This window comes from Gobio gobio (assembly GCF_949357685.1).
Source record: "Gobio gobio genome assembly, chromosome: 23".
Lineage (NCBI taxonomy): Eukaryota > Metazoa > Chordata > Actinopteri > Cypriniformes > Gobionidae > Gobio > Gobio gobio.
This window is the reverse complement of record NC_137119.1, coordinates 34,214,494-34,226,507: the sequence shown is the minus strand read 5'-3', so window position 1 is coordinate 34,226,507 and position 12,014 is coordinate 34,214,494. Positions and strand designations below refer to the sequence as shown.

General features: G+C 35.4%; 1 protein-coding gene across 1 annotated transcript; it reads left to right on the top strand.

The window, feature by feature from the left end:
- Positions 1-177: 177 nt before the first annotated feature.
- Positions 178-7,404, top strand: hccsb (holocytochrome c synthase b). Its single transcript, XM_079805473.1, has 7 exons — positions 178-270; positions 2,042-2,173; positions 2,256-2,389; positions 2,470-2,618; positions 5,102-5,221; positions 6,057-6,143; positions 6,238-7,404. The coding sequence occupies exons 2-7, from the start codon at positions 2,053-2,055 to the stop codon at positions 6,434-6,436; spliced, it is 810 nt and encodes a 269-aa protein (XP_079661599.1). The 5' UTR covers positions 178-270; positions 2,042-2,052; the 3' UTR covers positions 6,437-7,404.
- Positions 7,405-12,014: the final 4,610 nt, after the last annotated feature.

The following is a 12,014-nucleotide window of genomic DNA, read 5'->3' as shown; positions in this document are numbered from 1 at the left end:
TAGTTTTACTGCACTAGAAAGAAGACAAAACAGAGATGACATTTAAAGATTTTAGTACAGTATTTGTTTTAAAATGTTCCATAAAAAATGTCAGCATCTCCTAACTTATATAGTCGATATGACTTCACTTCAAGGACATTCATACAATCTAATTAATATTCATGAGCTACGTCCCGCCCCGCGCGCAGTGCACGCTGGATGTAGCGGAAGTAGTAGTGGTGCACGTTGACATTGCAGAGCGTCCGATCCTCACATAAGAGGCACATAAAGGTGAGTTATGCTCTCATATCTGTAGACCTTGCTTGAGGGATATTATTATGTTTAGATATGTACAAAGCTGGTTACGTTATTATGGAGTTTGTAGTGGAATATTGTGATTTTTACATGACTGTATGGATGATATTACATAACTTATTTTGTAACTCTTACATTTTGGGATTGGTATATAATATAATATATAAATGATCAGAACGTTGTATTTTAGATTAACTGTCACTGGCGATGTAGTGTGTTTGCCCATTTGTTTGTTTTAAGAATAGTGAAAGGTGTAACAGTTCATCCAAAACAACATTGTAATATTGTTCTGAATGTGACAGAATATTTACACTGTTATTTTACAAAAAATGAAATTGAATGGTGACCAGCTCCAAAAATGACTATAAAAGGCACAATAATGATTCAGGCCATATATTCTACGTCACATGACAGCTTTGCATAAGTTAGATATTTGTGACCCTGGACCACAAAACCAATTGAATTCATTTTTTCAAATCCATTTTCTGAATAAATAAGCTTTCTGTTGATATATGGTTTGTTAGAATAGGACAATATTTGGCCAAGATACAACTATTTGGAAATCTGGAATCTGAGGGTGCAAATTCTGCAAAATATTCTAAATATTGAGAAAATCGTCTTTAAAATTGTCCAAATAAAGTCCTTAGCATCACATTTTACTACTACTAATATATTTTTTTATATATTTACGTTAGGAAATGTACACAATATATTCATGGAACATGATCTTTACTTAATATCCTAATGATGATTTTTGGCATAAAAGAAAAATCTATAATTTTGACCCATACAATGTATTGTTGGCTATTGCCACAAATATACCCGTGCAACTTATGACTGGTTTTGTGTTCCAGGGTCACATTTTTGCCTTTATTCAAATATGGCACTTGTCTCGCATGAGGTCTTTTCATAACTAAACACACCACATTTAAATATGGACACATTAAAAACCCTCAAATTTGACTCGACTTAGCAGAAGACTGAATATATATATATATATATATATATATATATATATATATATATATATATATATATATATATATATATATATATATATATATATATATATACATACATACACGCATACAAAATCATATGGATTGTTTTATGGAAACTGTATGATTTTATATATATATATTATATGTCCCTGAATATAATATACACACACGCACATCATACAGTTTCCATATATATAGATGCTGTATATATTTCCATATATACAGCAGAAAGAAAATCTACAGCTATTGAACAACATGAAGATGAATAAACAATGAATTTAGTTTGTGTGTAACAATTCCATTAAAGGGATAGTTCACTCAAAAATGAAAATTCTGTCATCATTTACTCAACCTTGAGTTGTTCCGAAGCTGTATGAGTTTCTTTCTTCTGCGTAACACAAAAGAAGATCTTTTGAAGAATGTCTGTGACCATCAGTTGATGGGCCCCATTGACTTCCATAGTATTTTTTGTCAATGGTGCCTATCAACTGTTTGATTACCCATAATCTTCAAAATATCGTATTTTTTGTTCGGTTCAGCAGACGCGAGAAGCTCATAATAGGTTTGGAACAACTCGAGGTTGAGTAAATGATGACAGAATTTTCATTTTTGGGTGAACTATCGCTTTAGCATCAATTCAGTAATATATTATCAAATGTTTAAAGTCATGTGATATAGATTTTGACGCAAGTAATGATGCAGCAGGGTGTGCTTGATCTTTATTTTAATGTCCTTGATCTCTTCAGCACTGTTCATCATGGGTGCATCCGTATCCAGTCTTGCCCCCAGTATCCGGGCAGAGTCTGCGATGTCAGCGCCTCATTTTGGAGGGTTGTCCCCACCCCCTGAGTGTCCCATGCATCAAGAGTCCCCTAAAAGTGAGTCATACTCCATCTGTTATAATGAGTTGGATATCAACGGATTGTATGTAATAATTCGTAATGTGCAATATAAACCCAGGCTCTCCGCCTCCTGAGTGCCCGATGCATCAGGCTCAGACGCCTCCGGCCGGCCCAGCACACCAAGAGAGAGCTTATGAGTTTGTCGAGTGTCCCATGAGAGCTTCTGAAGGAGCCATCGATCCCACAAATATGGTGAGCTGGGCACCTCCCTGAATAAGATGCTCTTTGGGATTTTTATTTTTGGCTTAATGTTGCTTTTATGTGTACCACAGATGCCCCCTCCAAACCAGGCGGCCGCCGCAGACCAGCCGTTCCCTTTGTCCGTCAAAAGAGAGGAGTCTAAAATCCCACGATCAGGCACAGAACAGAACTGGGTCTATCCTTCTGAACAGATGTTCTGGAATGCCATGCTGCGGAAGGGGTGAGTTTCGGTGTGCTGTACTGTGTACAAAATGATACAGTATGTTTGTATAAAGATCCCTAAATCCATGTTTTACAACCAGATACATCCTGTTTATAATTTGGAGAGCTGATATGTCATTTGGCTTAGTTTCAGGAAGTCTGTGAGTGCTGTAACTTGATTACCCCAGATAGAAAAAATTGTACATTATTCTCCAATGTCAAGAAAGAGACCACAACAATGGTTTTGCATGAGCTAGTGTGTATGCACTACCATTCAAAAGTTTGGGGTCAGTACGATTTTTTAAATGTTTTTGAAAGAAGTCTCTTATGCTTATATAAGATTACCACACTAGGCTGCATTTATTTGATCAAAAATACAGTAAAATGTGTAATAATGTGAAATATTATTACAATTTAAAATAACTGTTTTCTGTTTTATTATATTTTAAAATGTTATTTATTCCTGTGATGCAAAGCTGAATATGCATGAGCCTTTAGTCCGGTCTTCAGTCACATGATCCTTAAGAAATCATTCTATCAATCTCTTACTTTTGATCAATTTACAAAATACATCCTTGCTTAATAAAAGTATTAATGTATTTAAAAAAAAACAAAAACAAAACATACACATTTAATTATTCATATATTATTAAATATAAACATATATTTATTTACTAAAAATATATATGTAAAAAATGTCATATAAACATGATATATATGTTTATTAAATATAATTCTTTTTTATTTACTATTAAGTAAAAAAAAAAAAAAAATTTTATATATATATATATATATGAACATATAAATGTTTCCATTATGCTCGCAGATTGCTTTATCCGGGCAGGATCTGTTAGATGTTGCCTTATATATGGTCAAATTCTGTGTCTTAAAATTTTTTGCGGTAACACTGCTTATGGTTGCTTATTAGCATGCATATTACTAGGATATTGGCTGTTTGTTAGTACTTATAATGCACATATTAATGCCTTATTCTAGAGCCCGACCGATAAAGGAATTTTAAGGCCGATACCGATACAAATATTTGGTCATTTAAAAATCTGATATTCCGATATATCAGCCGATATATATATATATATTAAAAATAAATAAATAAATAAAAAAACAGAAACGCGTAAAAAACACAAACAGATTTCCCTTACATTAGTTATTTGTAGTTATTCATGATAACTCAGCCTCTCTAAAATAATATGATAATGCAGTTTAAAAATAAACTAGTTTGTTTTATTGTCACAACAGAACAGAGGAACATAAAAATATATTTAAGTTCTGATAAATAAAATGTATAAAAATACAAACTTAAGATATGAAACTTAAAGTCGTTTGGACGAAAACACAATAACAAAAACAAAACAAAAAATCAAAGTGACCAGTATTAATAGATGTGGTAAGCTTTATAAATATAACTTTGAGCAAGACTGGGAAAAAAAATATTCAGTTAAGTTCTAGAAGTTCTGATAAATAACAACAACAGCAAAATATAAACTATATACAGTATAAATATGAGCTACCTTATAATTACAATGTCAACTTGCTTATCCATTTACATGCACTCTTTTAATTCTATCCATCAAGCTACAACAAACCATTTTCAATCATCATTTGCTGCCTGCCTTCTAAAATCTACTACTGATGATACAGTAAATCCATTATTCGACTCGTTAATGCTTCAAGTCAGCAACGCACTTTCGTTCACTCTTCACGAGCCTAACTTATGATTTAAAATGCAGGGACTGGATCTACAAATATACTAGTTATAAATACAGTAATCATTACTTTATTTAGGCAGAATAAGTTTGTTGTGATTTCCAAGGCGCATAAATGTTAGCATTCTCCCACTGATAGCCATATGGCATTAGCTAGCTTTGTGGTTAGCGTCTATGATAAGTCATAATTTAGAAATATGTATACTTTTTCAAAATAACGGGCAGGGGAGAGATGATACATCTCATGCTGTGGACAAACTATCAAATGCCAACACTCAATGTGTTTGAGCGGTGTTTCGTCCGGTTTTTTTTTTTTAAATATTCATTTATCGGCCATCATAAATGCCGATACCGATAGTTTGGAAAAAGCCTAATATCGGCCCGCCGATATATCGGTCGGGCTCTACCTTATTCTGCATGACCATATTCTACATCCTTAATCCTACCAATACCTAAACTTAACAACTACCTTACTAACTATTAATTAGCAGTAATTAGGAGTTTATTAAGGCAAAAGTTGTAGTTAATAGTGAGAATTGGACCCTAAACTAGTGTGTGTGGCCTTTTTTGCTTACTCTTTGGAGCAGCCTTATTTAGGAGTGTGCCTATGATTTCTTAAAATGCTGTCTAGGTGGGCAGCACACTAAGTTTTGGGACAAAGCTATGGTTTTAGATACTTTGCAGACAAGACATGCTCATGTTTTGCACATTATGGATGGAAAATGTCCATTGTCATGAATTACTGTAAATAGCTAATTGCTATTTGTTGTATTGCTAGGTGGCGCTGGAAGGATGACAGTCTTGCTCCCGAGGACATGTCCAATATAATTCAGATCCACAATCGAAACAACGATCAAGCCTGGCAGGAAATCCTGAAGTGGGAAGCCCTTCATGTCAGGTGACTGCAACACAACTCTCATAATCAGTGTTTGATAAAAAAAAAAAGTAAGAATTGTGAGGTAAAAAGTCAGAATTGCAAGGTAAAATGTCAGAATTGCAAGGTAAAATGTCAGAATTGCGAGGAAAAAAGTCAGAATTGCGAGGAAAAAAGTCAGAATTGCGAGGAAAAAAAGTCAGAATTGCGAGGAAAAAAAGTCAGAATTGCGAGGTAAAAAGTCAGAATTGTGAGGTAAAAAGTCAGAATTGTGAAGTAAAAAGTCAAAATTGTGAGGTAAAAAGTCAAATTATGAGGTAAAAATTCAAAATTGTGAGGTTAAGTCAATTGTGAGGTAAAAATGTCAGAATTGTAAGGTAAAAAGTCAGAATTGCGAGGTAAAAAGTCAGAATTGCGAGGTAAAGTCAGAATTGTGAAGTAAAAAGTCAAAATTGTGAGGTAAAAAGTCAGAATTGTGTGGTCACAATTACTATAAAAAGTTATTTTAAATTGTAATAACATTTAACATAAGTGTTTTTGCTGTAGTTTTGATCAAATAAATGCAGCCTTAGTATAACAGACTGTGATCCACTGCAGTTTTTATATTGTTAGCAGAAATAATGGTGACTGCTAATAAAACAACTTGTGATTTAATCACATAAAAGCTGCATCATCACCTCTGCATCCCTGTTGCTTCCAGATAAACGAGGTGATAATATTGTGTTAGTTGCCTTCTGTTTGTCATTAGATGGTCACTGGCAGTGTGATTTGCTTTGTTTGTACAAACTGCCAAGAATGCAAGAATGATCATAGCACCCTAGACACTGCTGTTAGTTTCAAACATGTTTGTTTCTGGCAGCGAGTGTCCATGTGGTCCAACTTTGAAGAGATTCGGGGGCAAAGCCAAAGAGTTTTCACCCAGAGCCAGAATACGTCACTGGATGGGGTGAGATATAAAAGTGAATCCCAAAGGATACTTCTCATGTTGTGTTTAAAACACTGCAGAGTGCTTGATTTCTCTCTGCTAACTCTCTCTGTAGATATGAATTGCCTTTCGACCGACATGATTGGATCGTAGATCGGTGCGGAAAGGAAGTCCGCTATGTCATTGACTACTACGACGGGGACCTTGATAAAGACACCTACCAGTTCTCTATCCTGGACGTGCGTCCGGCCATCGATTCTATGGGGGCCGTCTGGGATCGGACGAGGGTGGCCTGGTGGCGCTGGACATCGTAGAATCCATCCTGACACAGTTTGATCATTTCTGCACCACTATGAGACATTGGTACATATAGAATCTGTGTTCTACAGGCTCTGAGATTGGTTGTTGCTGACTTTAACATGAATCATTGCAAATTATTGCACACCGAGGAAGTTGCAGGTTGATGTTCTCTGTTGGAGAGAGAAACAATTCAATGTTTTTTTCCCCTGCTGATGAGGTTTTGAATTCATCATCGGCGAGCATCTTTTTTTCTACTTTTTGAGTGATGGTTATTAAATTGAAAGCTTGCTATCTGATCTTACTCAGAGGTTAACATATCTACTGGTTGTTTTTCTCTTTCAAAGGTTGGTTAGTGAGTGTTTTGAGCGATTGGCAGCTGTATGCATTTGTAGCTTGGCAAAATGGTTTGGTGGTCTTTGCTTATGAATGTATTTGATCTGATGAAGCATATGAAATGTGGCTTTTTTATTAAAAGCCCTTGTTCAGCTCGTCCATATTCATCATGCTGTCAGGTTCAGTTTTCAAAATGATACAGTTTCTCATACCTGATGTTTGGGTTTATTTATTTTGCGCAAACTGCTTCATTATTGTTTGTGTGTATGCTAATGTGTTGCTGACTGTGCTCTCTTTGAGTGTTTCTGAAACAAAAATATCTAATTAGCTAAATATCATTTGTAACCACTTCATTTGTTTTAAATCTGACCTGTACCAAATTACAATTCCAACAAGTAAATCAACAGTGTTCCAATACACGGTTTCAATAGTTTTGCTTGGGTGTCAGTCTTCACTTTTGCCGCTTTCCAGATCACTCCAGCAGGTGGTGCCCTTTCCTCAGAAAAAAAAAATCATTTCTTTCATTATTGTTCATCGGTGATGGTGATTAATAGTTATCATTTCCAAAGTCACCTATGATTTATAAGAGGTAAGGATGAAATGTAACTAACTTTTTACCTTTAAACTTACTATGAAATACTCATGAACCATTGGTTTGTGGAACTTACTTAAATGTTGGTTTGTTAGCTTAGCACTTGCACACTAAATACAGTGACAGAGTTGAAAGGTTAGTCCACCAAAAATTTAAAGACCGTTAATCTTCTGAACACAAATTAAGATATTTTTGATTAAATCCTGACCCTCCATAGACAGCAATTTAATTAACACTTTCAAGGGCCAGAAAGGGGTAGACAGTTAAAATCGTCCATGTGACTAAGTTACTGTGGGTTAACCTTAATTTTATGAGTTTTTTGTGGTAAAAAAACAAACAATTTCATTTAAAATATCTTAATTTGTGTTCCGAGGATGAACGAAGGTCTTACGGATTTGGAACGATGAGGGCGAGTAATTAATGAAAGCATTTTTAGGTGAACTTAACCCTTTAAAGGTGCTACACGAGTTACCCTCTAGGTATTTAGACATTTTTTTCAGCTGTGGAATAGCTTTTTCTACAAGGTAATCGAAAACATTTGCTTCTGTGTGATTTTGAATCCAATATACATTAGTATGAAGTCATGTCAGCCAGTGAAACAAACCTTAAACAGTGATAAATTTACTTGGAAAAACTGAAGGGTCTGTCGCTAGGCAGAATAGACAAAATAGTCCCTAGTTAGTAGGCCTACTGTTTTCATGTCATAATTTTCCTTGCGGCTCCAATGTGATCAGTGGCTTGGAATAAAAAACACATATGAAATAAAAATGATAGGATCACACAATACATGTCATTTTAATTAGGCCTAGGCTACTCATTATTTTGATATCAAGTATCACATTGCATTTTTTGCATGGTGCAACTCAACTCTAGGGTCACTCCATAACATTGTATTATATTGATTTAAATAATATGCATTTATGTTATGTCTACCTTTAAATGATACTGTAGCTACTAACATTTAGGCTGCATCGGAAATCACATACTTTCCCACTATATATTAGGCGAAAAACAGTAGTAGGTGAAAAAAGAAGTAGGCCTATGTCCGAATTCACAGTATTCATAAAAGAGTAGACAAAAAGTACCTGGAAGAGATTCTGAAGTGCACATACGGCAGTGGCAATGGCAGTGAAGCGACACAGCTGACACTGGTAGGTCACATGATAATGACAACATGGCAAATGTAGTACATCCAGATTACATTCATACTACACACACTCATAGGACATACTTTTTTAGCGGTCGTGAAGTAACACTTATTCAAAATAAGTGCCTTTTCAAGAGAGTATGCAATTTCGGACGCATCGGTGTATGTGAAAATCGCTTCGGATGTAGCTTTTGGGGTTAGCATGATGCTACTACAATGAGCATTTCTGAGAAAAGTAGTTAGATTTGCCAAAGCCTTCTAGAACTACAGGTTTCAAATCTAGACTGGATTCAAATGTATAGCCTATATGTGATCACATTTAGAATTACAGTAAGAATTGCTTCCTAGTTATTATTGTTAGTTGTGCTTTTGCACCCTTAGGTATTATGAATAATTTCAAACACACACACACACACACACACACACATCATGAATACTATGAATAATTTGTCCATAGTAAAATACATATAGAAACAAAAACAGATGATGCGTTTAACAGTATATTTACCCTAAAGGTGATGAAGTCAATCCTGTAAGAGCTTTTTTTGAAGCACCTAGAGGAAAAGCAGAGGTTCCTCGTATCTGTGAGTAGGTGTGGGAAAGAAATCTTCACTCACGGCCCAGAATAACCTCATCCTCTGGGGTAAGTTTCCACCATTCCGTCCTGGGAATCTGATTTTGCTGAGCTTTAAGAGCAGTTTTAACTGTGACTGATCTCTCCAGCGTTTTTATACTATGATTACGCTGTATTGTGGGGTCCACTGCGTTCGTTTGGCCGCCCTGGTCTTTTGAATAATGTATGTGTGGCGACAAAGATACTGTATGTTTGTATTTGCTTTTTTGTCAGGGCTTCTGTTTGGCAGGGAACCAGAAAAGCCCCTTGTAGTGCACAGAACAGATATACAAACAGCCCGTGGCAGTCGAGTCTGGCGGGGGGATTCAAACCCCCTGCAATCCTTCCAGTCTGTTTCATTTACATACCAAAAGATGCCCAGCTGGGCCAAGTACAATAACCAGGCTTTGTCTAGATTGCAGAACTGTAACATTAATTATGGGAAGGAGTAACAGTTGGAAAGTTTCTAGCTAGCGGGTCAGTGGTTGGTCCTGACCTGACATGGACGTTCAGATGTTGGCTGATGTTTTCGCTGTTGTATTGATTGTAAATGCTGATGATGATGGAAAAGCTTGTGTGTTGCCGATTCAGTCCCACTTATTTTAAAGACTCAGTTATGATGACCTCGTGACGAGGTCATCATAACTGAGTCTTTACCACTGAGGTCCTTGTCTAAAATTTGTTACCAAATGTCGGTTAGAAGATGAATGCACATCGCTCAGCACAAGCTCGGTTGACATAATTTGTCAATATTGATTGCCACAAAAATTAATTTCCAGTTGTCCCTCCTTTTCTTTAAAAAAAAAGCAGAAATCTGGGTTACAGTGAGGAACTTACAATGGATGTGAATGGGGTCGATCTGCAACTAGTTTCAATTGTATAGCCACAAGATGTTCATTTGATTTTAGTGTGAGAATTTAATGACATTTGAATAGATTTATAGCTCAAATAATACACAAGATTTACCTGAATTCATGCAAGTGGTTTTATAGAATAATCTTCACATTTCTCCAAAACCTCCAAAAATTCAGTTCCATTTTAAGTGCCTATGCGGTTCTTTTGAACTTTCTATTCATTAAGAAATACTAAAAATGATCTCTCATTTTTCACAAGTTGACATTTTTCAAAATTGATATTTCTGAAGGATCATGTGACTCTGAAGACTGGAGTAATGATGCTGAAAATTGAGCTTTACATCACAGAAATAAATTACATTTTTAAATATATTAAAATAGAAAACAGTTATATAATATAAAAAAAAATAGTGTAAAAAAAAAAAAAATAAATAAAATATATATATATATATATATATATATATATATATATATATTTATGTGTGCACTAACATTTTTAAAAGATACAAAAACCACTAGGCTAGTGTTATATATTTTGTTCAGTTGAGTACTTACAGTATTCCAAATGTTTCCAACTATTTGTAAATCGTGAGAAAATATTTTACCCAAGGAACCGGGACGTGTGAGGGAGTCGCCTGCCGATTGCGTCATATCTGCGTTACCCTCGGTTTCGGGTTTTATTTTGCAGAAACGCTTTACTCTCACTGCAGTGTGCGACAAATGTCATAGCAGCCGCCGAGCGAACGCACAGAGTAACGTCATAACATCATTTTCAACACACTCAGATGTATCTAATATGATAAACAGAGCTGCGTTACCTCATACTCATGACCGGAAAAGCGGAAATTGCTCTGGTGACTGTGGCATAATAAAAGTCCCGCTGCTCACGAGGCGAGTGTTGCGTTCATCTTATTAACAATCGCTCCAGCGGCCTTTCTCAGCTCCCACAACACTCGCTCCAGCTCTGCTTCATACAACAGTAACGTTAATAATCGCATCCATGAACATGATTTCTGCCCGAGTCCCATCCCGATTCTTTTCCACTGGCTGTGAGATGAAGACCACATGTCCCAGGATTCTGCGCTCAAACTTGGCGTCATCAAACTACGCCTTTGTTTTGAATAGGCGACCTCTAGTGGATGGAAAAGTTACATAGTGCACCTTTAAATTTACATGCATTTGACAAAATAATTTTTTGAATTAGATCTTTTTTTTGTTAAATGCACGGATTCACACATACATTGAATTCCTTTGCGTTGTGCAATATGGAACAGTTACTATGAGAATGTGATGGCAAATGGCATTTTGACATTCTGTTCAGAAAATGAGGGTAGAGTCAAAATTATTATTATTATAAAAAAAAATGTTATGTGTGTGTGTGTGATAATCAACATTAAGCCACAAATGCAGTTTTGATTAAGCTCTATGGCCTGGTTTCACATACATAGTTTAGATTAAGCCAAGAGTGGGCCTTAGTTAACTTTAAATACAAATTTAAGACATTTAAGTAGCTTTTATAAACTTGCCTTAGAAAAAACATTACTGACGTGCATCTTGAGACAAAACAATTGCACTGATATATTTTAAGATATGCCAGTGCAAGTTGCTTTCAGCTAAAACAGCTCAAAAATGAATTTTATTCTGTGATTAGCTTAAGCCAATAATATTTATTGAATCTTTAGTCTTAGTCCACACTTAAAAATCTATAAATGTCTTTGAATTATATAAATCCAGGTGGCATTCCTTTGAAGGAAGGATAGTTGCACTTTCATAATGCAGACATTCATACATTTTTAAGTGGCATAAGTGTCCAAATTGGTTTTGGGGTCACTGCATATTTATACAAAATATGTATCTGCCCTATCTGGAGCAGTGAGAAAAGCTGTGGCAGTGATTCCATGTAATGTTGTGTCTTCTCCCCAGTTTAAGTGAAATCACTTGTTTATCAGTAGCTGTTTTAAATGCAAATCCCATGCATAATTTGCATCCGGACCACTTCTCCCACACACTTTACCGTAAACACACATCAGTAAAAAAACAAAACAAAACACAC

What these genes read in the sequence shown, in the direction of transcription:
- hccsb (XM_079805473.1), top strand. Translation starts at nt 2,053, where the DNA reads ATGGGTGCATCCGTATCCAGTCTTGCCCCCAGTATCCGGGCAGAGTCT. An exon ending in CCATCGATCCCACAAATATG is followed by an intron (nt 2,390 to 2,469) that starts GTGAGCTGGGCA and finishes TGTGTACCACAG; the next exon opens with ATGCCCCCTCCAAACCAGGC. An exon ending in AATGCCATGCTGCGGAAGGG is followed by an intron (nt 2,619 to 5,101) that starts GTGAGTTTCGGT and finishes TTGTATTGCTAG; the next exon opens with GTGGCGCTGGAAGGATGACA.